The sequence below is a fragment of the Rousettus aegyptiacus genome, unplaced genomic scaffold (assembly GCF_014176215.1).
Source record: "Rousettus aegyptiacus isolate mRouAeg1 unplaced genomic scaffold, mRouAeg1.p scaffold_m13_p_15, whole genome shotgun sequence".
In the NCBI taxonomy this organism is placed as follows: domain Eukaryota; kingdom Metazoa; phylum Chordata; class Mammalia; order Chiroptera; family Pteropodidae; genus Rousettus; species Rousettus aegyptiacus.
The window spans coordinates 10,514,717-10,541,242 of NW_023416290.1; the positions used below are offsets into that span (position 1 = coordinate 10,514,717).

At 38.9% G+C, this 26,526-nt stretch overlaps 3 protein-coding genes across 7 annotated transcripts in view; 2 read left to right on the forward strand and 1 right to left on the reverse strand.

The window, feature by feature from the left end:
- The window catches only part of CSPP1 (centrosome and spindle pole associated protein 1), a 141,718-nt gene extending 141,127 nt beyond the window's left edge, over positions 1–591 (reverse strand). The window contains exon 1 of the mRNA XM_036233281.1: positions 490–591. The gene's annotated coding sequence lies outside the window, so the exon portion shown is untranslated. The remainder of the gene's footprint in view (positions 1–489) is intronic.
- Positions 1–14,590, forward strand: part of PPP1R42 (protein phosphatase 1 regulatory subunit 42) — a 34,545-nt gene extending 19,955 nt beyond the window's left edge. For 3 of the 5 annotated variants that reach the window (XM_016152936.2, XM_016152934.2, XM_036233294.1), the window contains 4 exons: positions 66–183; positions 3,527–3,658; positions 8,297–8,456; positions 14,240–14,590. In XM_016152936.2, the coding sequence (XP_016008422.2) occupies positions 66–183; positions 3,527–3,658; positions 8,297–8,456; positions 14,240–14,357 (528 nt within the window). In that variant the 3' untranslated portion in view covers positions 14,358–14,590. Of the gene's footprint in view, positions 1–65; positions 184–3,526; positions 3,659–8,296; positions 8,458–14,239 lie in introns of those variants that run through there. The other 2 variants (XM_036233295.1, XM_036233296.1) reach the window with 2 other exon arrangements.
- Positions 14,591–15,735: 1,145 nt separating this feature from the next.
- Positions 15,736–22,102, forward strand: TCF24 (transcription factor 24). Its single transcript, XM_016152941.2, has 3 exons — positions 15,736–15,959; positions 16,520–16,932; positions 19,691–22,102. The coding sequence occupies exons 2-3, from the start codon at positions 16,543–16,545 to the stop codon at positions 19,802–19,804; spliced, it is 504 nt and encodes a 167-aa protein (XP_016008427.1). The 5' UTR covers positions 15,736–15,959; positions 16,520–16,542; the 3' UTR covers positions 19,805–22,102.
- Positions 22,103–26,526: the final 4,424 nt, after the last annotated feature.

Below are 26,526 nucleotides of genomic sequence, written 5' to 3' on the forward strand. Positions count from 1 at the left end.
CTGAATGAAAGAAATACTAACAATTATGAAATATTTGTGTTTTGCTTTTTCTTCTGTAATTACAGGATTTGGAGTTTTTACTTAACAAGTTGATGAAGCTGTGGAAAATGGATCTAAATGGAAATCCTGTTTGTCTCAAACCAAAATACAGAGACAGACTGATATTGGTGTCCAAATCACTGGGTACATGTTTATATTACCTTAATATAATTTTCTTAAGAGAAAGAGACCTGGTTCACCTTTTAGCTAATTTATCAACAAGCCTTTAGAAATATAAATATGACATGTGGATCTACAAAAATGGTCACGTTTAAAGCTGATATTTTGAATAAGAGCAAAAGTTAAAATTGAGAAATAAAACAGAAACAATATCTACTGTTCAGAAGTAATTAATCAAGGCACCAGATACTTTTTCTTTTAAAAAGAAAATATGGCTGTAACCAAAAAAAAAAAAAAAAAATTGGTCATAAATGTGTAGAACTTGCTCACCTTTTTCCAAATTTCCATTGGTACAAATCCTCTGAAGATCCTGAGACTCTTTAGCTCTTGGTTTTGTAGAGAAAGTTGATCAAGGTCTTCATTGTTTGACACTTGCCAAATAGTACCTGAGAACATAGAGGAATTATTTTCGTTAATAGCAGAGCAGGGTGGGGAGTCCTTTAGGAGACCCTTACAAATAAAAACATTCGTGAATACACACTATACTGGGGGAAATGAACCAGAGTTCTTCGGCAAGGACCAAGTTATACAGCACTGCAGAGACAAGCACTGCCTTCTCACAAAGGAGGATTCATGAGACGTTTCCTGTATCAGAACTTCTGTGACATGTACTTAGGTATAAAAACTAATGCACAGAAAACCATTTCAAAGCTCATACCTGTAGTAAACCTTGATTAATCATAATGCTAGTGCAGCGATTCTCTTGGGGGAAGAAGGGATTGACAGAGGGCATATCAGAAAAATCCAAAATGACTTTTCAAAATACATATGTGAGGGTCATACCCTGCCCACCCTGTATCCCACCAGCCAAGGGTAAGGAACAGAGAATACACAGGGATAATAGTCTCTACAGATGATTCTGCTATGCACCACCCTCAACTCTCCATCTCCTCTCCTCTTTACCCATCACACACAATTCTATTAGTCCACTTCCCTTAGGAAGTGGAGTAAAGTAAATATTATTAACGTTTGATAATTAAGAATCTTCCAATGTTTATGGAACCACTTCTGGAAACACTGCTCATAAACAGTACTGTAGGCAATGCTGTCAAAGATAAGGAGATGTGTATACTGACTTTCAAATGCAGAGGATTTATTCAAAGTTTTTAAAAATAAATATTTTCTATAAAATCTTATGATTATAAATTAACTGCATATTTCTTCTAGAAAATGAAGAAAATATAGAAATAAAGATTCATAATCCTGCTATAAATCTGTTAACACTTTATGTATGTCCATCCTCCTTTCCATCTTTATTCTATGCCTATACACGTCTAAACATTCTGTTTTTAGCTTGTCTCATTTTAATTTCTTTCTTTTTCCTAAGTGCAAACCAAAAAACACAAATAAACTGAGGGCCTGGTAAGAAGAACTACAGGGAGCCATTTTCTGTTTGTTAGTAACCTAGTCCTGATCAAACAGAATGACAATCCGCACACTTGGTTTACTCCATGTGAGTGGAAGCAAATTTGGGGCTGAGAACAACTCATTAACACGAATCTCACAGCTCTCTGATCTTGTGTCCATTACTTGGCTTCCCCTCCTGAACCACTTCTACACTTAATAACCACAAATAAAATCATCTGCTAAAAGTGAGATGGAATCGGATTTACTGAGGCATAGTCTCCCAGTTGTTTATCAGTTTTTTCTGGAACATTAATATAAGGAGACAGGGTTATGATAAAAGTCCTGAATTATTCCTTATCCTTATAATAGATGTTTTAAAACTATGTACTGATTTACACACATCACATCCAATAATATATTAACCAATTATATGATTATTAATAAAAACAGATCTGGAAAGATATCAATAAGTAAAAGTGTTTGAGAATCTGAGCATAAAAGAATGACCTTTAATGTAAAATTATAAGTACTAAGACGTATGATGATAAAATATTTAGCCAAGTTCTTACATTATAATCTGGAGAGCGCTATTGTTCAGTTAAAAAAAGTGCATGACGCAAGATGCAGAAACAATTATACTTCTAGAATTTATGGATCTAGTTATATTTCTAGATTTATCACTTGATTTTGTACTTTGTGTATACCAATACTATGGATCATATTTAAGTGCCAATATCAATACTTTCAGTAGTATCATTAATATTTTATCAGTGTATATATATCATTTTTCCCTATAATAATATGATCTAACAATTTTTACTACATCCTTTCTACATTCTGAGATCCAGGAGAAGATATTACATGGATGATGAAAGAAAATATATTTACTTTCAAAAATACTATATTGCAAACTTTGCTAGAAAATACAGTCTTTATCTTAAGGCCACCTGTATTCATATAATTAAAAAGGTAATATAAAATGTTCTATAAATTTACAGTATCTCCATATATAATAGAATACTATCAGCCATTAAAAATTGTGTTTAAAGAACATAAAATGCTCACAACACAATATTAAAAAGTAGGCTGTAATGCTGTATACAGAATTCCAATTTTATATAATATATATACATTCACAGAAAACAAAAAATGCTAAAAAATATACTAACGTGTTATCAGTGGTTTTTAGAGATTATTTTTGGTTGTAGAATACAAGCAACGTTAATTTTTTTCTTTTCTCTTTTTTTTCATATTTTCCAAATATCTTAAACATACAAAAATTATTTGTGTAATTTAAGATGTTCAATTTTCAAAACTTTTTTGAAGGAACAAAATGTAAAGATAGATAGTTGAAATCTCACTTCACAGAACCAAGAAGCTAGTTATGTGGGTTGTTTCTATGATAGCCTATGTGCTAGGATATAAAAGCATTATTAATGTATGTGCTTTTAACATACCATGTTACTTACATACATAAAACTTCTTATTCACTTTAAGAAAAAATATATTTTGTTTTTTCCTAAATATAACCATATTATTTAAATTAATGTATATTTAATTTTTGTTGAGTATGACATTTTCATTTTTAAAAATAACAATATAATGTATATATGACCATAGATGGGTGACCATACATCGAATTGTTTACAGTGATTATCTCTGTCAGTGATGGGAAGGAGAAGTATGGATAGCAACACAGAGCCTTTTTATGTTGTCTCCGTCATGTTTCAGTTGTTTATAATAAGCATATATCTTTTTTAAAATCATAAAAAAATAATCAAAAATAAATAAAAGCTAAACAAAAATAGAGAAGTTGTGTAAGTAAGGCACTTTAAAAAGAAATGTATTTCAGCCTATAGTGTAACTTAAGTTCATGGGTCCTGAACCAGAAAACTATAAATTTTACCTACATGTTGATATTTATATATTGTATTTTTTTAACATGTATATTTTTCTCTAGAATTCCTTGACGGAAAAGAAATTAAAAAGATGGAAAGACAATTCCTAATAAATTGGAAAGCATCCAAAGATGCCAAGAAAATCAGCAAGAAAAAGAACACTTATAAAGAGGATGAAAGTAACTCGTACTTGCGTAAGTAGGTTGTCTTTCATTAGCTGACCACTTCTACTAGCAAAGGGGGATAGTCTACTCAACAACAACAAAAACAACAACAAAAATTCAGGGAAATAGGAAGCTTTATTTAGATTTTTTGTTTAAGGCATTTGGGTTTTTTAACTTATTTATAACACCTAGGAAATTTAACCTGTAATGTTTATAAATGAAAATGTAGCCACGATCAGCAAAAGCTGTGTTTGGTTGAGTCGACTATGTTGGCCATGGAAACAGAGAGCCATTAAGGGTGGGGGAAATGTATAATCTTACATCTGGCAAAAGTACATGATATTGGTTATGTAAAAGGTGAAACAACAATCAGCTATGTAAATTGTGAAACTTAAGTTACCAGTATATTTGTTTAGCAGCAATGTAAAAATCTCATTTTTCATCGGGATAGAAAATAAAAATATCACAGCCACGTCTATGGCCTATATTCTGTGGCCTGTCCCCTTTCATATGCACACACCCTACCACTTGCATATTTTGATTATCATATGCCTAAGGCTGTATTGCAAAGGACACGCCAACCTCCCTTGCCTAAGTTATCCAACTAAATATAGCTCAGTGTAACAGGCAACAATGATCTTTATCACATTGGGTAGCATCTTAGAATAAGTCTTCACAGATTCTGTAGTCCACAACACTGGGGTGAGCCCCTTCCTCCATTCCAAGAAAGTGGCTGAATGCTAACGGTCTTCCTGTTCCAAAGATAACAGGAGATGGGGACATGGAAAGGGGTTAGGCCAGGGGAATGGGAATGGGAAACTGTAACAGTGAAGTGAGGTTTTGTGCACATCCTAGGAGCTCTGTCTCTAGGACAAGCAGGTTGAGGTGAGGAGAAGCAGGGCAGAGGTGGAAAGGCATGGAGCTCTGATGATTTTGCCATGGAAAATCATTTCAAAGAATGGAACTTTCAGAGCTGATAGTATCCCCATGAATGATGATACCATGTTGACAATGTGAATTTCTCAAGATCTGAAACCTATAAAACAGACAGAAGCCATTTCTCCTCCTCTGTTTACCTGTGGCTGGCTGTGAGAGGTAGAACAAGACCCACGCTAAGGATTCCAGTATTTTACATATTTTCAGTGTTACACCAAAGATGCCGAAGTACCTTATTAGTACTGAAGTACTCATAGAATTCAACATCAGCTCTCACCCCAAAATTGGGCCTATTCTAAAATAGTGTAGTTTCCTTCATCTTAATAGATTTCATAAATTCTTGCTAATTCAGAGACAATTAGATTAATTTTAAGTTTGCCAATGAAATTTGACAAAATAACAATGTGCCTTAAAGTTTACAATTTTAAAAACTTACAGCTATTTAATTTTCTCACTAAAATCCTTATTAATCTCTTTATAATCTAGATTGTCCTCCAATTAATTAACAAAAGCAATCCTTAAATCCATGTAGATACACTAACAACTATCTGAAAAGGAAATTAGGAAAACAATTCCACATACGATAGCACCAAAAAGAATAAAATACCTGGGAATAAACTAAACTAAGAAGACAGAAGAATTGTATACTGAAAACTATAAATCATTGATGAAAGAAATTAAAATACAAGTGAATGGAAAGACATCCTGTGTTCAAGGACTGAAATATTTAATATTGTTAAAATGTCCGTAATACCCAAAGGCATCTACAGATGCAATGCAATCCCTATCAAAATCCCAACGGCATTTTTCACAGAAATAGAAAACAACTCTAAAATTCATATGGAACCACAAAAGACCGCAAAGTAGCCAAATCAGCCTTGAAAAAGACAAATAAAGCTAGAGACATCAAAACTTCCTGATTTTAAAATACATTATAAAGCTATCGTAATCAAAACAGTTTGGTACCGGCATAAAACACATACAGACATATGGAACAGAACAGAGAACTCAAAAGTAAATCCACAGCTAAATGGTCAACTGATCTTTAACAAGGGTGCCCAGAATACACAATGGGGAAAGGGCAGTCTCTTTAACAAATACTGTGAAAACTGAATATTCACATGCAAAAGAATGAGACTGGGCCCTTATCTTACACCACACACAAATCAACACGAATAGATTAAAATAAAGACTTAAACATAAGGCCCAAAACTGCAAAACTCCTAGAGGAAAATACAAAGGGAAAGCCTCATGAGATTAGTCTTGGCAATAATTTCATGGCTATGACACAAAAAGCACAGACCACAAAAACAAAAATTAACAAGTGTGACAAACTAAAAAGTTTCTGCACAGCAAAGGAAACAGAGTGAAAAGGCAATCTATAGAATAAGAGAAACTATTTGCAAACCATATATCTGATATGAGGTTAAGCTCCAAAAGAAAAAAGGTTCTCTTACAACCCAAGAGCAAAAAAAAAAAAAAAAAAAAAAAAAAAAAAAGTCTAATAACTCTCAATTTTAAAAAGGACTAGGGAACTGGACAGACATAACTTCAAAGAAGACCTACAAATGGCCAACAGGTATAATAAATAAAAATGCTCAATGTTACTAATCAGAAAGATGAAAATCAAAATCACGATGAGTTATCACCTCACATCTGTCAGGATGGCTATTATCAAAAAAGCAAAAGAAATGTTGGTGAGGATGTGGAGGAATTAAGAGCCCTTGCACACTGTTGGTGGGAATGCAAAATGGTGCAGTCACTATGAAAAACAGTATAGCAGTGCCTCACAATTTTAAGATAGAACTACCAATGATCCAGCAATCCCATTTCTGGGTATTTATCCAAAATAATTAAATCAGAATCTCAAAGAGATATTCGAACTCCTGTGTTCACTACAGCACTATTCACAATAGCCAAGATGTGAAAACAACCTAAATGTCCATTGACAAATGAATGCATAAGGAAAATGTAGTATATACATACAATAGAATACGATTTATCCTTTAAAAAGGATATTTCTACAATATGTGACAGCATGGATGAACCTTGAGGACATTACAGTGAGTGAAACAAGCCACTCAGAAAAGACAAATACTAACTGATTCCATTTATATGAGGTATCTAAAACAGTGACATTATAGCATCAAAGAATGGAATGGTAGTTGCTAGAGGCTGGAGGGAGGGGAAAATGGAGAGTTAGTAAACGGTGGGCATAAAGCTTCAGTCAAGCAAGATGAATCTAGAGCTCTGCTATAGTCAACCATAGTGTATTTTACACATAAAAATTTGTTAACAGTATAGACCTCACATTAAGTGTTTTTATCACAATTTTTAAAAAGACCTACAGGATATTATATAGCACAGAAGTATCATTTCATTCCTTATCGTAGTTGCTATTATAACAACCATTAGCAATTTAAAATGGAAAGCACTCTAGTCTAGGAAGCAAAGAACAGAGGGCAAGGGAAGAAAAGAGAGCTAATGTTTACTGCGCCAAACATTTCAGATATTTACACACATTATTGCATTTAATCATTATAATCTCTAGGGCAGATAATTATTATATCCATTTTGCAGATGAGATAGCAGAGTTTTAGTTCAAATAGATATGATTTACTAAATTGAAAAACAGACTCTAAGCTCAATTAAAATAAAACTGAAACTGAAATTGAAAGCTGTCTAGCTACAATAGAAAATTATCTTCTGTTTCCTCAGGAGTACTTTCCCTTGGCCACTTGTAGATACCCTTCTCTCTCACCTCCTACACATCTGCCACTCCTACCCAAACAAATGATACAGTTCTGAACCTCTTAGGCTTAAAAACAGTGACACCCCTCGATATGTATATGTAACACACAATAACTATATCCTTAGCTTATACTATGGTCTTTATGCAAAGGCTCTGTCATTACTGCTCAAGAGAAATGGAAAGCATGAATTAAAGTCCAGAAAATATGTTTTTAAAACCTACAGTATACCTTCAGATCTTTAGAAAAGCAAAGATGAACCTTTTAAAAGACACCCCTGTACAACCAAATACATTAAGTGAACAGGAATTCTTGGGAAGAGAGCGACTTTTGTACTTCCTGAATTTCTACATATAGCCACATAACTATATAACTCAAAACTGAAAACAAAATCACTTAACAAAATCCAACATATATGCATATCTTTTAGCACTGACTTCTGTAGCTTCGATGGAGACATCCATTTATTCATTTAATAAACATTTACTGAGCATCTTTGATATGTCCCAGACTATGCTAAAGCATGGGAATTAGAAGTGATTAAAGCAGTCCCCACTTAAAGGCAAATCACTGCTGGAAATAGAGAATGATCTATAATGATGTGGAATGTTAAGGATCAAAATAAAGGCATGAACATATTTCAAAAACTGTATGTGACTAATCTACTTCATAAAAGTTAAACACTCTGAAATAACCTCAGAATAGCAAAATGCAAGGGAAGTTAATATTTATAGTAATGTTGGTGTACACATTTTGTCTATGAGAGGTGACTATTAACTTTCCTGTGTAGGTTTTTATGTATGAAAGTCTGTGATATTTTATCTTGGATATTAATTTTTAATTGGTTTTAGCATGGATCTATTTAACGTTTTTTAATTCCACTTCATAAAATATAATTTTAGACAGTCTAATGCTGTTGTATGCCATGTTTACAATTTATTGATTTCAAAGCAGAATGCTTTTAATTCTTTGTATGCTACAGGTAACTTTGAAACAATGCATCACTTAGTTCCTGTTTATTACCCACAGGTGGGTAAACCAAAATTAGTCTTTTTCTCTGATGTACAGAGGTACCTTCCAAATGTAAATGCATCTCTAGAAAGCTCTCAAGAAGATAACCCTAAAGTTACTGAAGAGACCAGGTAGGTTCTTTCAAATATTTGTGAGACTTATCTTTTGTGGGAGGATGGGACATCCTGACTGCCAAAAGCACACAGAAAGAGGGGCTCATCATCTGTCTCTCCTAGCTGTGTTCTCAATTCTTGGCCAAGCACCAAAGAAAAAAAAAAAGTTCACTGTTGCTCTGCCCAAACAGTCACAAAGTTAAGGTGGAAGGGGGCTAGTCAAGAAGTGCAGTCATCCCTTGAGGCAGGACAGGTGACAGGAAAGTCCCAGGAGCAGCAGGTATGATGTGTGAAGGAGCAGGGATCATATCCAAGCAGCCTGAGGCCCAGTTAATGATGGGTGGTCCACCAGAGAATGGATGAGTACAGCGAGGACATATGGTGGCGGAAAGGGAAGGAAGCCAGGACGCTGCAGAGGTAGGCTACTTTTACCATCTCCCCAAACCAAAGGTTCTTCATCTGGTCTCTCAGAAGGAGACAATAAAAGTTCATTAGATTCTCAAAGGGGTTTATAATCCAAAAAATAGTTTAAGAATCACTGTTCTAAACCTTGAGTATATAAATAATTTACCTCCATGTGAATCAGCTGTAAGTCTCCTGATGAGAAGAAAATTGCTTTTTGGGTTTTAAAAGATGATACTGCTTTGATATAATGAGAAATTGTTAACAGAAGATAACTCTGTTTATTCATAAATCTATGAATAAATAGACTTACTATATGTTAGGCAGCACTGAATATAAAAACCCAAAAGAGATAGTCTTGAACTCAGAGACCTTCCAACAAGCTAGTTGGAGAGTCAAATGTGATACAATTACTGTACAGTTGATAAATGCTATGGACATTATAAACCAGATCTTAATACAGCCATAAATTATTCAGCTTTTTTATAATCAAAAAATGATTGCTCTAATGAAGGCCAATAGCATATTTCATTGAGAAAGTAATCAGAGCCAGTAGACATACTTTGGAATACATTTCCTTTTTCCAGAACTGTCTGCTGAAGTCAGGTGAGTTTTCACGAGACCCTCTTCACAGGGTCCAGTCAAGAGATGGTGACCTAGCATTCCTTAACGGAGCGACCTGAGGAAGACTCATAAGCTACACTGCTGCACGTCCTACCCTATCCCCAGGAGACTGGCTTAAGCTTGCCAGAGCAGGCTTCTGGGAGGCTCCTGCGGGTCTATAAATGCTTTACTGAGAGAGAAGAGGAGGGGTATGCAGGATGCAGGGAGTCCTAGTTTCGGTCTTGCCTCCTCTCTACACACACACGTACACACACACACAAACTGGAAGTTGTGTGAAAATCTGCTTTACTGCTTATGCCCCTGTGATTACCATCAAAACCTTAGCCAGCTTGTCTAAAGCACCCCACCAGTTTCTTAAAGATTTACACAACTGGTGTCAATTCCACAACGCTGTTCTTGAGTTGTGTTTCTTGCCAAGTATTTTGAAAGGTCTTGCTAATGTATCACTAAAGTAAAAAAGAAAACAATAAAAGTGGACACAGAAAACAGTGGTAAATTCTATACATTGTCACACACATTTAGAGCTGTGAGCTGTGAGCTGTGGCACATGCAATATATGCTATAGCCCCAAGCAAAGCTCTCATCACTAGAACTGCACTGACAAAACAGCAAGCAAATCAGTCTATCTTAATTTTCCCAACTAGGAACACTCAGTACTGAGCTAAATGCATTTTAAACTCCTATGTACTATAAAAACATCCTAAAAGAAGCCAGCAGAATAGGGGGGTTCCTGTAAGAAGAACATAAAGAATGTCACCAGCAGCAAAGTTGATCATGTTCGACCCTGAGTCTCCAGTTTCATAATGTGAAAAAAAAAAAAATTACGTTTTTTATTTTCTCCGGTAACATTTTTACTGAGGGCATGCCAAAATATCATTGTTATCACAAAATATTTAAATTTTCTTAAATGGGAAAATCAGTTCTACCTCTCTTTAATAAAAGGTGACCAAAAATATGATGAAATTTCATTAAGCTCTTGATATAGATTTTTAGTGTGCCTATCATTACCATTTTACTAAATTAGTGTAAAGCTAAGAGACAATATAATATCAGTAAAGTGTTAAAATACATAGCTCAAACAAAAAGAATAGATTTTTAGTTTTTAAAAAGTTGATTAAAGCAACTCCTTCCCTTAATTACTTCAAGGGAGACAATGAGCCGGCATCAGCAGACGCATGGCCCACAGTCCACATTTAATATTCGGGGTGGAAAGCCTGCTCAGAAGTGAGAAGGAGCTTAGAGTGCTTTTTCCAAAATGCTAAAAGTCTGCACCCCACGCGCCTTTAAGTGTCTACATACTGGGAGCTGTGCCTGAATCCTGTGTAATGCAGTGAAGCAACATCTGTCCAGCGACAGTGGAGTGTTTTCTACCTCCTTCACAAATGCATGCAGTCTGTGCTCATGTATATTTACACAAGCCTTCCTTCCCTACAGGGAGGAAAAAGTCAGACTCATTGATGTTGTTTTTGACCCTCAAACTAAAGTCGATACTATCAATGTACACTTTAATTAAAGATTAGTTCAAAACTATTTTTTACTTAAAGGCTGATTCTGAACAAATGCCTTCAGTGTCCAATTAAAAATAATATATGGTATTAAACAAAAAATGTACACATTATTGCTTTCTGTGTTTGTCACAGTAAATACTTCTGACATATGTTTCCTCTTTTCAAACATGCTAGGAGGTGCTTGAGCCTTAGTAATTTTAAAATAGACATTAAATGCATTTATGTATTGTAAATAAGATCCACTGAGAATACTGTACAGCACTATACAGTAAAAAAAGCAAATTGTTGCTTGATTAACTATCTTACAAGCCTAAGCAATATTAATAGAGTCAATTCATCTCTCGTTAATGCAAAAATAGTAACTTTCTAGCTGGGTTAGAATGCCTTAGTTTCAAATACCTTTAAGGAATGTGAATCTCTGGGACCCATAATTCACAGGAAATGTTCATTGTACATTATTTAACTATTTATAAAATTCCTACTATCTTCAGTTAGAATATGGAAGCATTAGATTTCTTTGAGTTAAAAAGTGAACCTTAAAAACGGTAAAAATAAGTTGCTTTCATCACTGTTAAGGTTATGTTTGAACAATTTCCTATGTGCTTAAAAAAGAATTTTTAAAAATTAGGAAATATTTTAGTCACAAAGCTCTGGGATGATCTTATGTAAGCTTATTTGCAGAACTCTAAATGCCTTTAATATCTTTGCGTTGAACCTCACCTCAATATAATTCATTTTGCAGGTAAAATAAATGTGTATGTAATAAGTAATGTAGGTATAATGTCAAGATTTTGCTTTGAAGTTCTCAAAGCACCCTTTTGAAATTAGGACATCCCCTGCCCTCCCACTTCCCCACTCCCCCCTCGAAAAATAAAAAGCAATTATGATAAGGAACAAAGTTTTTAAAAACAGACTAAGGAAGCTTTTGTGCCTTCTAGTCTCAATTCTGTCAATGGCTTACTTTATGAATAAGAGTTAAGTAACATGTCATTTGTAAGAATTATATTATTTTCCAGTCTATTTTGAAAGCTGAATCTTCATTACCCAAATTTTAAAAAGCATAGAACCATTTGAGAGGAAAATACTATCAGCCCTATTTTCTAAATGGGGACATGACATGAGCATTGGTGAGGCCCAGTTAGAGGGGTCCAAAGTCACATATTGCCATGAAGCAGAATTGGGACTTGAATCCAGGTCACTAACTTCAAAAGCCAAGCTCTCAACTCTGGAAGGGGGTGTCGAAAATTCTCTCAGGTATGAGCAGGGTGAAGTAAGTGAGGGAAGCAGGTGAAAATATGATTGAGGTGAATTGGAGAGCACAGGTCCAACTAAAGGCAACTCTAGCTGCTTGGCTCTAAAACGATGTAGCCTGGCAGATATGCTGAACTTGAGAAATTATATTAGTTGGAAAGCAAGATATCTAGATTGTGAAATCATCTGACTTTAAAATATTGGGTCAAATTTTCTTTAAAAATATCTATTAATATAGATAAAAAAGAAAAAATATGGTGCTAGCAATAATATGGAGCAACTGGAACTCTAAGGCACTACCTATGGGAATTCAAAAGTAGTACAGCCACTTTGTAAAACAGTTTGACATATCTTTATAAAGTTAAACACAGACTTACCACACCTAGCAGTCCCGCTCCTAAGTATTTTCCAAAGTGAAACAAAACTATACTTACACAAAAATCTGTATCCAAATGTTTATAGTGGCTTACTTACAATCACCGAAAAAAAGGATACAACCCAAAGATCTCCAGACTGGGGATTGTATAAACTGTGGTATATCCACACAATGGAATACTACTCAGCATTACAAAGGAATGACATAGTGATACATGAAACCACATGGAGAGATCTCAAGAGCATTACATAAGCGAAAGAAGCCAGACTTAAAAGGCCAAATACTGTATGAGTCTATGATATTCTGGCAAAGGCAAAACTACAAAGACAGAAAACAGATCAGTAGTGGTCTAGAACTAAGGGTTGACTACAAAGGGTTAGCATGAAGAAAAAAATTCTGGGGGAAGGAAGAGTGATGAAATATTGCATATCTTTATTGCGGTATTGGCTATACGACTGTATATGTTTATCAAAACTTGCTGAACAATATACTCGAAAGAGTGAATTTATCTATGTAAATTATACCTTAATTAAACAATAAGGGGAATAGTTGTAAGGCAAAAAAAGCACCAATTATATAAAACCTATGTATGATATATATATGCATACCTCAAAGCGATATATTTTCTTCACGTGATCATTTTACATTATAGAGATGGAGTTAAGATGACAAATTATTTGACCTATGTTAAAAAAAAAAAGACAAGTATAATTTTAAGACTTTTATCTCACTCTGTAAAATAAAATTTATAGCACACTAAAGCCATGTACTTTCTGGAAGACTAGACAAGAAATCCAAAGAATGATATACAAATATTAAATATAGTATGCTAAAAAGCACAAGCATTAGGATCAATCTGCCTGGTCTAAATCCTGTCTCTGCCACTTACTGTGTGACCTTGGACAAGTTAATTAATCTCTCTGAGCTTCATTTTCTCAACTGTAAGATATAAAATCCTCAAAATGTTTTCATAAAGACTAAATGGAAAATAAAGTACTTTTTTGTAATGCACTTAGTGCATATAAAGTCAAGTAAAGTATCTGTTACTAATTTACCTAACAGTTGAAAATTTGAAGATTTTTATCTATTTTTAATTTACTTGCAAATACTGGTTTCTTGCAGGAATTAGGACTAATCTAGAATCATCAGAGGATTCAGAGTGGCTGCTTGGAGTGGCAACAGATAGTACAAGGGGGTGGTCCCTCGGGTTGGACTTGTTACATCAGTCCTTTCCAACCTGACTTCCGGGCAAGAGCTGGCCAGTGGGCAACCACTGTTAGCAGTAAAGAGCCTCAGTTGTGCCCCCCACCTCCACCCCTCTTCTGGCAATAACAGCAGACTCCAGCAGGCCAGGCTGAGGTGAGGATGTGAGATGCAAAAGAGGCAAAATGTAAGGCACCTAATTTGCCTCGCCCTATTCCTGACTCACCTTCCCTCCAATGCCTCTCCAACTCATATATATTTCCCCATTCTTTCCTATCCCAGTGGAGGAATCTTTGTTTCTGCTTCCTTTAAAGCCTGAGAAGATTCACACGGTTTGGTGACTAATCATTAGCCTTGCTACTGTCTCCTAGATTGTTTGCTGTTTTGATAACGTTCATTTTTAAATAATTTAATGTTTTTTTTCTCTATTAATACAGGAATCTCTCTTTGAAGGACTCTGAAAACTTAGTGACAAAAAAAGGTGTACGCAAACCTCACCTTCTCCATAACCCAAAAGAAAATTTGTTAGGAAAAAAAGAGTCGACTCAGCCTTAAGGGATCTGAAACATTTGCTTTTTACCTTTATAGAACTAGGCAACATCATCTTTTGTCATCTGTATCTATATGGTCTCATTATATGAGAAAAACCTTTAAGTTCTTGTTTGATTTGCTTTTTTACTGAATCTGAAACTGCTTTGCAATTGCTTTAATCCCCATTACATAAAATTTACTGGGAAAATGAAGATGTGTTTTCTCATTCATTAAAAAAAAGTAATCCTTTTCTCGAATCAATGGTATTTTGGTGTGCTTCTTTCTAAAGTGTAAATCTAATTAGTTATTGAGTGGGAATTGACATGAGACCCTGAAGATTACGCTGATTCACTCTAATATACTGAAGTGTGAAACGATATATCCAAATTCAACTGCCACCATTACCATATACTTGGTAGTTCCAATTTAAAAATCTGTAAAGTTTGAAATTTGTCGCATACACAAGGGCAGTTTCGTGAATAACATGTAAATCTAACATTGCCCTGACCCCAAAGATTTTTGAAGGTCCTGCCCTTCGAACTGTCGGCATTGTATCAAGGATACACTAATAACTCGCTAGAAAACCTGGTGCGCGCACTGGGACTTGGCCTCCGAGGCTCGGGGCCCGACACCGGCGGGGGCCTCGAGGCCGGGGGCGCGCGGGCCCGGCGCTCCCGGGCCGGCTTCGAACCCGCCTCGCGGCGCGGCGCCGGCCACGCTCCCCGCGGCTCCCCGAGCGCAAGGCACCGCAGCGAGTTCCTCGCACGGGGACGGCGCCAGGACAAATGTTATGTGCAAATAACGACTCAAAGCGGGGGCCCCACGCGGGCATCCGAGGCGGCCGGCGTGGGCCCGCGCCCCCGGGAGAAGCGACCGAGACCCAGGCCCGTGAACTGTGGCTGGGGACCCTCCTCGAGGACCGGCGACACAGGGAGCCTCGAGGTCCGCGCGGTGTGTCGCAGGGCGGCCGGGCAGCTGGTCCGGAGCACGCAGGGGGACGTGGAGCATTTACCTCGGGGCGAAGTAAGAGGCTCGCGCGGCGGTGCGGCACACTCCACGCCGCCTCGCGGCAAACTCGGTCACGCTCCACAGAACGGCAGCGCCTCGGCGCAGCTCGGGGCCTGCGTGGACGGCGCCCGGGCCCGGACGAGTCACTCGCGAAGCGGTTCGGGGGTCCTAGAGCCCAGACGTGGGGTCGGGGCCCGCGGGCCCGCAACGCCGCAGGCGCGGAACGCGGGGCGTCCTGCCCGGGTGGGCACGGACGCGAGGGGCGGGGCCAGCCGGCCGCCCCGCCCCCTCGGGCCCCGCCCCGCCAGACGCTTTGATTAATGACTCTCCCGCCGTGGAGGGGGCGGCTGCGCCAGGGCTCAGACCCCGCGCCGGCGCCTCAGGTGCGCGCGGACTCTGCGGCCCCGCTGTGGTGTCGGGACACCCAGCTTGGCCCGTACAGGCGCCGGCCTCGGGGGCGCCCGCGTAAAAGGCGCTCCCAGCGGGGGCTAGAAGGGGCCGTCTATCGTCTGCAAGAGAATGGAGTGACCCGCGCGGTCCTGGCCACGCACACCCGGCTTGAAGCCCCTTCCCCGCTAGCGCCGCGGAACAGAGCCCTCGACGGCCGTTCCAGGAAAGGTAAGGGCCCCGGTCCGATCCGCGCGGCGCCGCCCCCAAGCCCAGAGGGTAGCAGGTACTTTAGTCCGAGGGGAGGCCAGGGGTCCCACACTCCTCCGGCAGAAATTACCCTGGGCTCCCGCGGTCGCCCCGGGGACCCGGGCCTCGGAAGCCAACGGTGCGAGAGCGGCCGGCGTAGGCACCGCGCTCCGCTAAAATGACCCTCACCATCTTTCCTGCGGGGCTGGCCACCTATGACAGTCCAGAAGTGCCCACGAGTTCCGGAGCTGTGCTTCCGAGATCTTTCTTCTCGGGTAGAGAAGCCTTTTCGCTTAATTGTCGGTGGAAAGTAAAGCGGGCACCCCGCCCCTCCTCGGCCTTCTAAGGAGCGCAGGAGCTCTGACTCCAGTCTCCCCAGACGCGGGAGGCAAACGCGTCCAGTCGAAGCGACCTCCTCTCCGAGAACGCCGCGAGCCACGTCGGGCGGTCAGGCTGGCGCTCAGGAGCTGCGACAGGGCTGCAGCGCCCCAGGTTAAGCCCAACGGGCGTCCGGGCCTCACCGCCGCTTCGGTTCTTCGCAGGGCGCGCGGCGCGGGAATTCGCCATGGACCGCGGTGACTCGGCAGGCAGCCCTCTGATCGCCAGCAACGAGCCTGCGCCCCTGGCCGCCGCCACTCGCGACTCCAGCCCGGGAAGGACCGGGCCGGGGCCGGCGGGCGCGGGCGTCGGCGCGCGCTCGGGGGGCGGGCGGCCGGCGGCAGCGAACGCGGCACGGGAGCGCAGCCGAGTGCAGACTCTACGGCACGCCTTTCTGGAGCTGCAGCGCACGCTGCCATCCGTTCCGCCCGACACCAAGCTGTCCAAGCTGGACGTGCTGCTGCTGGCCACCACCTACATCGCGCACCTCACCCGCAGCCTGCAGGACGACGCCGAGGCGCCGGCGGATCCCGGACTGGGCGCCCTGCGCGGCGACGGCTACCTGCACCCTGTCAAGGTAGGCGGGCAAGGCGCACTGCGGAGCTGGGGCGGGCAGCAGGGCGCGTGGACTTGCCCGGCCTGCTAGCCCCTAGGCAGATGCCACTCATCTCTCACCTTCCCTCAGGCAGAGGCTGGGGCAGACCGGCAGAGCGACCTTGGCCCAAGGAGTCCCCACTGCAAAAGGCTAAACTTAACGGGCGAAGGTAGTGGATTTAAATCAGGGTTATTTGCATAGGGGCGTCTCACGCACCTTAGAGGATGCAGGATGTCCTTCCCAGGCAAGCGGTTTCTGGGAGATGCCTGGTGAGGTGCTTGGTAATTTTTAGTATCAGAGTTACATTTATGAGCCTTTGAGTTTTTAAGTGTTTTTAACTTACATAGTTACATTGTGTTTTTTATCAGATGTTTGAAAAGTTTCACGAATTAAATATTCATGAAATATGGGCTAATGGAATTACCTGTCCCTAGGAAACCAGTGTTGAAAATTTTATGTAAAACCGGTGAGAACAATACTGTTCTGAATCCTCACAGAGTAAATTTTCAGTCCGTTGTAATAAAGGTTAACTATCGTGGACTAGACAGCTACCAAGAGTGTTAGAAAAACTACAATGTGTTTATGTAATTTTTATAATAGTTTGGCATATATATTGAGCTGATTAAATACTATATTCAAATTCTGTAATGTACAAAATTAGGCAAGAGAATCCGTTTTCTATACATATAGGTAGAATGGTCAGGGTTTTCATTTAATATGGTATATAGGATTATAATTTTATTGCCTATATTGCAGTATTTAGATTCTGCATTGTCTTTTTCTCCTAGACTTGTTTTGAAATCCTACATTGATCTGGCTTTCTGTTCAAAATGTATCATCTTCCCTATATTTTCTAAAGCTAAATTTTCAAATTTTTGGTGCCACCATTCTGAAGCATTTTGACACACACACACATACACACACACACAACCACAAATACAAAATTAGGATGTAGCCTTAAGTATATCCATGTTCAATAAATTATTGATAATCATTATTGAAATGTGGTCAATTACACCCTTTAATATTAAAAGAACTTAAAATTTTGTGGCGAGGTTTAACAAAATTTACTTTGCAAAATGTAATCAAAATGTTGATAGACTCAAACTATTTCATATATTAAAGATAAAAATGTGAAATATTTATTTATATTATGATAGACCCTGTTCCATTCATGTATTATATAAGTTTCAGCTGAAAAGTCATTATTATGCATTTTGTACCGAAGTGTGCCTTAGAATGCTATTCGAATATACCATTAATATTATATTTTTTTAAACTTGACATTTCTCACATACTCTAAGAAATATTTTTCTTAACATTAAGTTCACTTTAATACAAAAAGCATCTGTTAAATACTTCTTTGCGGGAGATATAATTCAGATGAGAAATCAAGTTGTTTTTCACCTAAGGTTTTTGCCATGTTTTTTTGAATGAGTAATGTTAGAACCATAATTTTCAGGTAACAATAAGCTTAACAAGAGTTTTTATGCATTTGATTCATGTACCAAATATTTTTGTAGTCTTATAACCCTTTTAAGAAAAGTTAAATCTGATTTGTCCTCTGGATTAATTATTTTGATTTTAAAAGAAAAAGCTAAGGATAATGAAACAAGGCCAAAGATTACATCTTAATGAAATTGGTGGTTGTTGAACAAGTGACTAGTCTGTTTTAAAATCATTTACTAAGTGCCTACTATATGCAAAGCCCTGTTAGCAGAGTGACTGCAAATAAGAATAACTCAATCCCTGCCCTAAATAGAGATGGAGACAAAAATACATAAGGGAGACTGTTATATGTGCCATAAGAGAGCAATAACCATGTGCTATGCAGGTTCTGAGGGAAGAGATTTTATATACATAACTGAAGCCACCTGTAACACATTATTTTACAGACACTACCAAAATGCTTCAATATTAAATTATCTTTTATTTTTAGTCTGATCATTTGTACATTTTGAGTAACTAAAGGTATTGTAATCCTTAATATTCCAAGGACCTTAGAACTATAAATAGATTATATGACAACCCCCTCCAAAAAAGGACAGGTCCATTCTAAAAGGGCTACTTATGTAATATATTTTTCACCATCATGCCTGTTGGGCAATAAATTATATAATTTGAGACGTTGTTCATTTTAAAGGTGAATTTAGAAAAGTCACACTCAGAATACAAATGCATTGATTACTGAAAGGTTAGAGCTATGTGATGTCAATACATTCAGACATTTAACCTGAATGTTCTATCTATATAACACTAAACATTCTAATATTTGCAACTTCCAGATGTTGCTTTTAGCTAAAATGTTCAGATAATTGAATTAATCACTTTTCATTTTAGTTCTCTGACACATATAGACATATAATACTTACCACATATAACTTAAAAATATCTTTAAAGCCAGCAATCTTGCTTTAGGTTTTTGTTTTAGTTTTTAGTTTAAAATGAAACATTGTGAGTAGATATGTTTTCCTATACTACTATATTCATTTTCCATTATTTCTTGTCCATGTGCACAAATTATTTTATGCAGTTATAATCAAAGTCTGGGTATATTCTTACTTTTATTGTTAGCACTAATGAACATTTTTTCATGCTGTCCCTTAGACTTCATAATTACAATTGTTACAACCTACATCATATGGCATTTGCACTGAAGTATTTGGAATTTTATTATTATTATCACAGATTATAGCTGTCATAGATACTAACTTTTGGATTCTTGTTTATTCTTTTTCAGAAATGGCCCATGCGATCAAGATTATACATTGGTGCTACTGGTCAGTTTCTGAAGCATTCCATCTCTGGAGAAAAAGCAAACCATAGCAGTGCTCCAACAGACTCACAGCCTTAGCCTGTCCCCTGATGGGGGCTCGAAGAAAGCAGCGTCTATTGTTTTTAAGTAGTATGAAATAATTCTATATTTATTACATCAGACATAACACACATCATATCTGAAAGTTTACATATGAATCTATAGTTAGATGTTCAGACTCATCTGTCTAATCTAAGTAAATGTAGAATGAAATAATCCATCTTGTATAAGACATACAGTTTATCTATTCAGTGTAAGAGATAGTCACTACTATATAGTGCAGGAGAAACTACTGGATAAAAGAAAAGATACACAAAAGCAAAAAACTGCATATATTTATAGAATGCATAATTTCTATAGCATATTTATTACAAACTGAGAACCTAATCTCTATTGATACTCTTTCTAGTTTAAGAAAATAAAATCTGTGTTTGTAATGCAGCAGTATCACATTGTTATGAAAACTAGTCTATGCTTAAAGTTGGTCTAAGAATCTATTTCAGTTGGAAGGTGTGAGATCATTTATTCAGTTTTAGCTGAATATGTCTGAAAAAGACTCGAGGTAATACAATGATGCAGTAACTTCTATACCTAGTTATTTTTCTCTCTTAGAAAACTAATTTGGAATATCAGAAATGGTTTGCTTCATAGGACCAGGCTTGGTCACCTTCCTAGAGGATTACTAGATATCTCATTATGTTTCCAAATTGTGGAAGGCATTGGGAATCCCTGTAGCCCAGTGTGAACAAGAGATGAGTGTCACTAGTCATCAGACTCCGTCACCTTCCTCTCTGGTCACTCCATATCCACCCCACTCTCTTTCAGGTCCTGGACTAGGTGAGCAGGTGCAGCTGTAGCCACCCTAGAGAGAGTGGCATGTTGGGGCCTCAAGTGAGCCCCTCCATGACGCTCACAATCACAGCTCTGGCCAGGCTCCTTCTCCACTCTTCAGCTGCTGTTCACAATCTACCTACTTAGCCGTTATAAAATGAGAGACATCCTGTCTAATCTGGGAATTCTGGCACTGGTCTGCACCATGAGAGGGTCTAAGGACACAGAGTGACCATCCTGAGATACATCAGGCCAGGGCAGAGCCCTTCGAGCCTATGCTGAATTGAACCTAGACCAGGGAAGGCCCTTTGCTGTGGACCTCTCTCACCACACTGCAGGTCAGGTGCCCAAGGAGCAGCCATTCTGCCTGACTGCACCAGTGGTTTCAGTTTTCAACAGGAGCTTGGGGGTCATGGCCAGGAAGTAGAGATGTTGGCCAGGAAACAACTGGAATCTCAAAACGACAGGGTGCGATAGAGGCACCTGAGAAAGAAATAACCTGTCTCTTTTGTCATGTCTTTGCTGACTTAGATTCCCTTTTTCTCCCGTTTTTGTTTTTCCCCACAGTCTTTACGATTCCACTTTCCAACTATAAAGTTCATTTATTTCTCAAAACCCAGTTTTAAAGTTTTTGAATCTGATCCAAGAGCAGCAAATAGAAAGGTGCATTAATGGATTTGGTTGAATGAATACAGCAGTTGAACCACCATTTTATTTTCTCCTCACCAGCTTTTGACGATGAAATGAAGTGAAAGACCATCTGAAGACAAAAACTATCATTCACTTGATTCAGCTGAGCATGATCATGTTTTGGCTCATATTGACAGTTTTTAATTTTTATTGTAATGTGAATATCTCTTTGTGAAGTGACAGAAGCATGTCTTTAAAAGGTATATAATAAAAGCTTTGTACATGTTAATATGTAGCAAAAATGTATATTTAAACATTTGTGAACATATTACTCATATAACATTGAAAGGGATAAAAAGTAAAATGAGATATGGATTCACCCATTCACTATTTTAAGTTATTGGTATAAGAAATGCTAAAAATAATCTTTTATCTTAAGGAATAAAATCAAAACTTCTTTAAAGTGACTTGAAAATTAACTGTAAACACTAAATTTGATAGCAAATCAAAATGGCTTTCTTGATAATAATCTGTTTGACTACAGTTTTTAAAAGCATTTAATTGGAAAAAATTATGATTTCTAGTGAATTATCAGACTTCTAAATCATCTTGTTACACAGGTAAGCTTTGCTTTTCATAGTATTACTTTTTATTTTTTCTTGTACAGTTACCAATGTTTTAATGCCAAAGAAGCATATTTCTGTCATAGGTTTCACAATGTTTTAGTAAATTGCTAAATACGCTAACAGCTTTTGATGAATTGGAAAATCTCAGAGGAGAAATTGCATGTTTTCACCCAAAGTTTCCAGGGAGTATGCTGTTTTGATTCATGGTGCATGGGGTATTAATAAAATAAAGTGCTAATTTTAAAATTAATTTAATCCATTAAATTTGCATCTCCCTCTGTGGATATTTAACAAATACTGAAGGTACATTTGAAAATCTTTCTAGTGGTTATCTCCTTGGCATTAGCTCCTTCACCATGCTGTCCTCAATGGAGTAATATGGCAAAACTGTGGAGGGGTATATTTGGATCACAACGTTATCCCATAAACTGCAAGGGAAATCCTCAGTTAAATTTCTCAGTTCATTCAGCTCTCTCAAGGATGTGACATGTATTTAAATTCCTCTATAAAGATAATTTTGGGGAAGAAGGAAATGCCTTTGTAGAGGTATGAGTCCCAACACGTTAAAAATATTTTTTTCTGATTATAAAAAAACTGTGTCATTTATCACATACCAATTATACATCAATAAAGCTATATTAAAAATATATACATACCCCTTTTTAAAAATAAAATAAAAGGAATGAAGTGGAAAATGAAAGACCTATAGTGGAAGTCAGCATGTGGGATAGACTAAAGGTAGGGGTATGTGTTCATGGTACTGGGTGATACAAAGAGTGGTTCTGCATTTTTATAAGGCTTTTTTAACCAAACTACTTCAATCTGCAGAATTACAGATATCCCTAACACTGGTTGTCTCATCTATTCATGGAGACTGTAAACTTAGAAGAAGCTGTGTAATAAGAAAATAAATGTTCACTGACCTTACTGAAATACACAGTAATTACTTTAGTTGAAACTGCTTTTTGGGTTAAATTATTCAGTAATTTCTCTTTCTCTCAAAGGACCTCATCATAAAAGCAACTAACCAGTTATCAATAAAAGAGAAAGTACTCAGGCTCTAGTAAGGTCTTTTTTTTTTTTTTTTTTTTGAGTGGGTATAGGTAATCCTATATGTATTTTCCAGCACTTTTTCTTTAGGTCTCAGTGTATCAGAGTGCCATTCTGAGGAAACAAGCCAATAAAGCAGGAGTCCTCAACCTCTGGGCTATGGAGCAGTATCTGTTAGGAACTGGGCCGCACAGCAGGAGGTGAGTGGGGCGAGGGAAGCTTCATCGGTATTTGCAGCTGCTCCCCAGTGCTAGTGTCACTGCCTCAGCTTCCCCTCAGATCATCAGGTGTTAGATTCTCATAGGAGCAATGGTCCCTGGTGCCACAAAGGCTGAGAACCACTGCCCGAAGGAAATTTACTGAGACAGCTGTTCCCCAATGCATCCTCTATAAGGAAGTGGGATTTATATATCTTTTCAGAATGTATTTCTTATTCCGTCCCTCTTGCTTCCTCATTCCCCACGTCCTCGATCTTGACCAAAGGTGGATCCTGAGTGACATGCTCTCACCTCCCACCATTCATTTTCACAGGAAGCTCAGTTTCCTTTCAACGTGGGAAGGGAGGGCATGAATGTAATCCAAGTGTGTATTCCTAGAGGGGCCGCAGGCCTGGGTGGGGCTTGTATGGGTTAGGGGAAAGGGGGCAACCGGCAGCTACTGTGTAGGATGATAGAAAGTTGCTATCTTGGGTTGAGCCGTTCTCACCAGCACCATCACTCTAGACATCGTCTAGCCACTGGTCTTGGCCAGTGGAGAAGAGAAATAGAACCACCTGGGCCCAGTCCTTCCTAAGCCCTGGTGTGACTGCTCTCTGGACCTCTCGGGCAAGGTGTCCCTAGCATTAGCAGCTTTTTTTCTTGCTCTGGTCTTTTCCTTTTCAAGGCAGTCTCTCTGTGTCCCAGAACATGACACTTAGAGCCTGACTGGATGCAGTGGAACTGGCCTTCTCTTTCTGACAGGAGGATCTGGAAATAGCTTTCTGCTTCTCACCTTCCCTCAATTCTCCTGTTTCCGCCATCACACACCGCTTTTTTCACTTGGTTATAGCCTACCTTTCAAGATGAGTCCAGTATAAGGCTTTACAGGCAGCAAGAGGCACAGATGTGCTGCACAGAGTAGAAAATCTTGCACAGGCCTTTTTTTCTTAAATACAACTTAATTTTTTTTTAATTGACCCACATGATATACCCATCTACGCAAAGAATTAAGATGCCTCATAATAGCATACATTTAAAGATTTTTAAATGAGTGATTTCAGAACTTATTTGATAATAAGAATGTTTAAAATCAATTCTTATTTAGACCTCATATGGTTTTAAATGGCCCCCAATTTCCAATGACCATAAAAATAGAGACAAGTGATTTCAGGCCCTCTCCTCAGAGCTCCCCATGGACATCTTGGTCCTGAGAGGGCAGGAATGAGTTTTTTCAGTAACATTCATATGCACAGGAAATGACTATTGACATAATCTTTAAGCCTAATAGTTAAGATTATTCTTCGGTTTATAATTTAAAAGCTTCTGACAGCTGAATGCTACAGTATAATTTATAATGAAAGAGTTTGCGTGATTGAGGTATACTTCACTGAGTGAGTTTCTCTTACAAGTTGAAACTAAGACTTGTGTAAACACAGGAAGGGAAGCCTTTATGGTTTCTGTAGTTAGGCAAGAACACTAACTGTCCCTCATTCCCAACTGTGCTGTGGTACCGCCTGGGCCGTACTCCAGGTTTACAGGAAGCAAGTCTATAGGATTTAAGGGGCATTTACTTTTGTCAGTATAATAGTCACGTATAAGACCACAAGCTACCAGTATGTAACAAAATAAAAGTACATATTAATTTCTCTGAGATATACAATTTTATAATATTTGCCTAGTTCTCCTTCGAAAAATCTGGATCTCAGTTTTTGGAGATTTTTAAAGTTACAACAATAACAAAAACAAAATTAAAAGTGTGTACCATAGATAAAACAGAAATAGTACACTACTAGTTGTACATCATCTGGGAAACTGTGGATACCACATCCTCCAACAATGACTTAAAAAAAAAAGATTTTTGTCATCAGATTGACAGAATGTATCAGCGGTGGAAGAGTCAAAGTTCATAGCTTTTCATATAAAATACATGATTGATAAAATCTGCAACAGCCTACACATAGTTAGGAAAGAGAACTTAGATTAAGCTATTCTTTAAAAATAAGATACTTAACATGTAAATTTGGATCAAAGCAATCTGTTTAATTTGTAATTTCTGGTCCCCGCCAGCCAAGAACAATACAGTTTTATATAGGGCCAACAAGCAACTTGTCTTATAATGATGCCAAATAATTCATGTGTTGATTTCTAAGGGAATCATGTTGGCTGCTGCAGAGATGTCTTTACTGCAGCATCCCCAACCTTTTTGGCACCAGGGAGGGATGCTCCTATGAGAATCTAAGCTGATGATCTGAGGTGGTGATGCTAGCTCTGGGGAGCGGCTGCAGATACAGATGAAGCTTCACTCACTCACCTGCCTCTCACCTCCTGCAGTGAGGCCCGGTTCCTAACAAGCCACAGGAATAGTCCGCAGCCCCGGAATTGGGGATCCCTGCCTTAGGGTGCAAAATAGTTTACTAAGGAGAGGAGTGGATCCCTATAGTTTTATTAAACTGATTCGGTAGCCCACAGCATCCCCTACTCACTGAATTAAGAGCTTCTGGTTAAGGGCAGATTCCTTCTGGAATGAAGCCATTGCACACCTTTGAAATCACAAAACTGGCTCAGAATCTCTAGCAAGAGAGTGGGCCTAAAAATCAAACTTTACTAAGAGAGAGAATCCTGATTTCCAAGAGCAGCCCTCGATGAATAAGGGCTAAGATTAGAGGACTATAAAGTTTCACTCAAGTGGTAACAGCAAGGCGAGTCAGTCCAAGGGGCAGGCAGGGAGAACCCCAACAGTGCAGACACTGCTGTCATCTGCCTCAGGCAAAGCAGGGGCGCATGGGGGCAGCAAGGAGGAGGGGACAGGGCTGGCCTCATCACACTCTTCCAAGCCAAAGCTGGGAGGATGCAGATCCTTGGAGAAGCCCTGAGTTCTGCCCAGAGCCAAAGGGGCAGGAGGTGAGAGGCAATGGCTGAGGGCAGAGCCTGAGGGCAGGAGACATGTTGCAGCCAAGTGTGGAAGCTGCTGAGAGTACCCAGGCCACAATGCCAGGGATCGGGGAGACCACAGGAGAGGGGACACCTCAAAACAGAGGCCGTAAGCACGACTCAGGGCTTTCAGCAGTGACACCAGCACGACACAGAAGCAACAGACTCGCTCTGTCAATCAGGTCTAGACCCAGAGGACAGGAAGCCTGGGAGCTTGTGTCCCTCCATCTACCTCCTCAGATACAGAGCTTCTCCCCAAAGCTAGCCAGGCATCAAAAAGGAAGGGCAGCCGGGAAGCCCGCTGAGAGGGGAAACAGCCCTGATAAGAGTTTCAGCTTTTACCTGACTCTGCATATTTAACTGTTCGCCTGTTTGGCGGATATTTTTCCTCTTCAAAGATAGGGATTCCAGAACAAGATGAGAGCAGATAAAGGACATGAAGAAAGCTACTGCATTTTCCTGACATTGGAGTCACAGTGTGGACATTTTAACCTAC

Coding starts and splice junctions, on each gene's coding strand:
- TCF24 (XM_016152941.2), top strand. CDS start 16,543: ATGGACCGCGGTGACTCGGCAGGCAGCCCTCTGATCGCCAGCAACGAG. Junction 16,933..19,690: donor GCTACCTGCACCCTGTCAAG/GTAGGCGGGCAA, acceptor ATTCTTTTTCAG/AAATGGCCCATGCGATCAAG.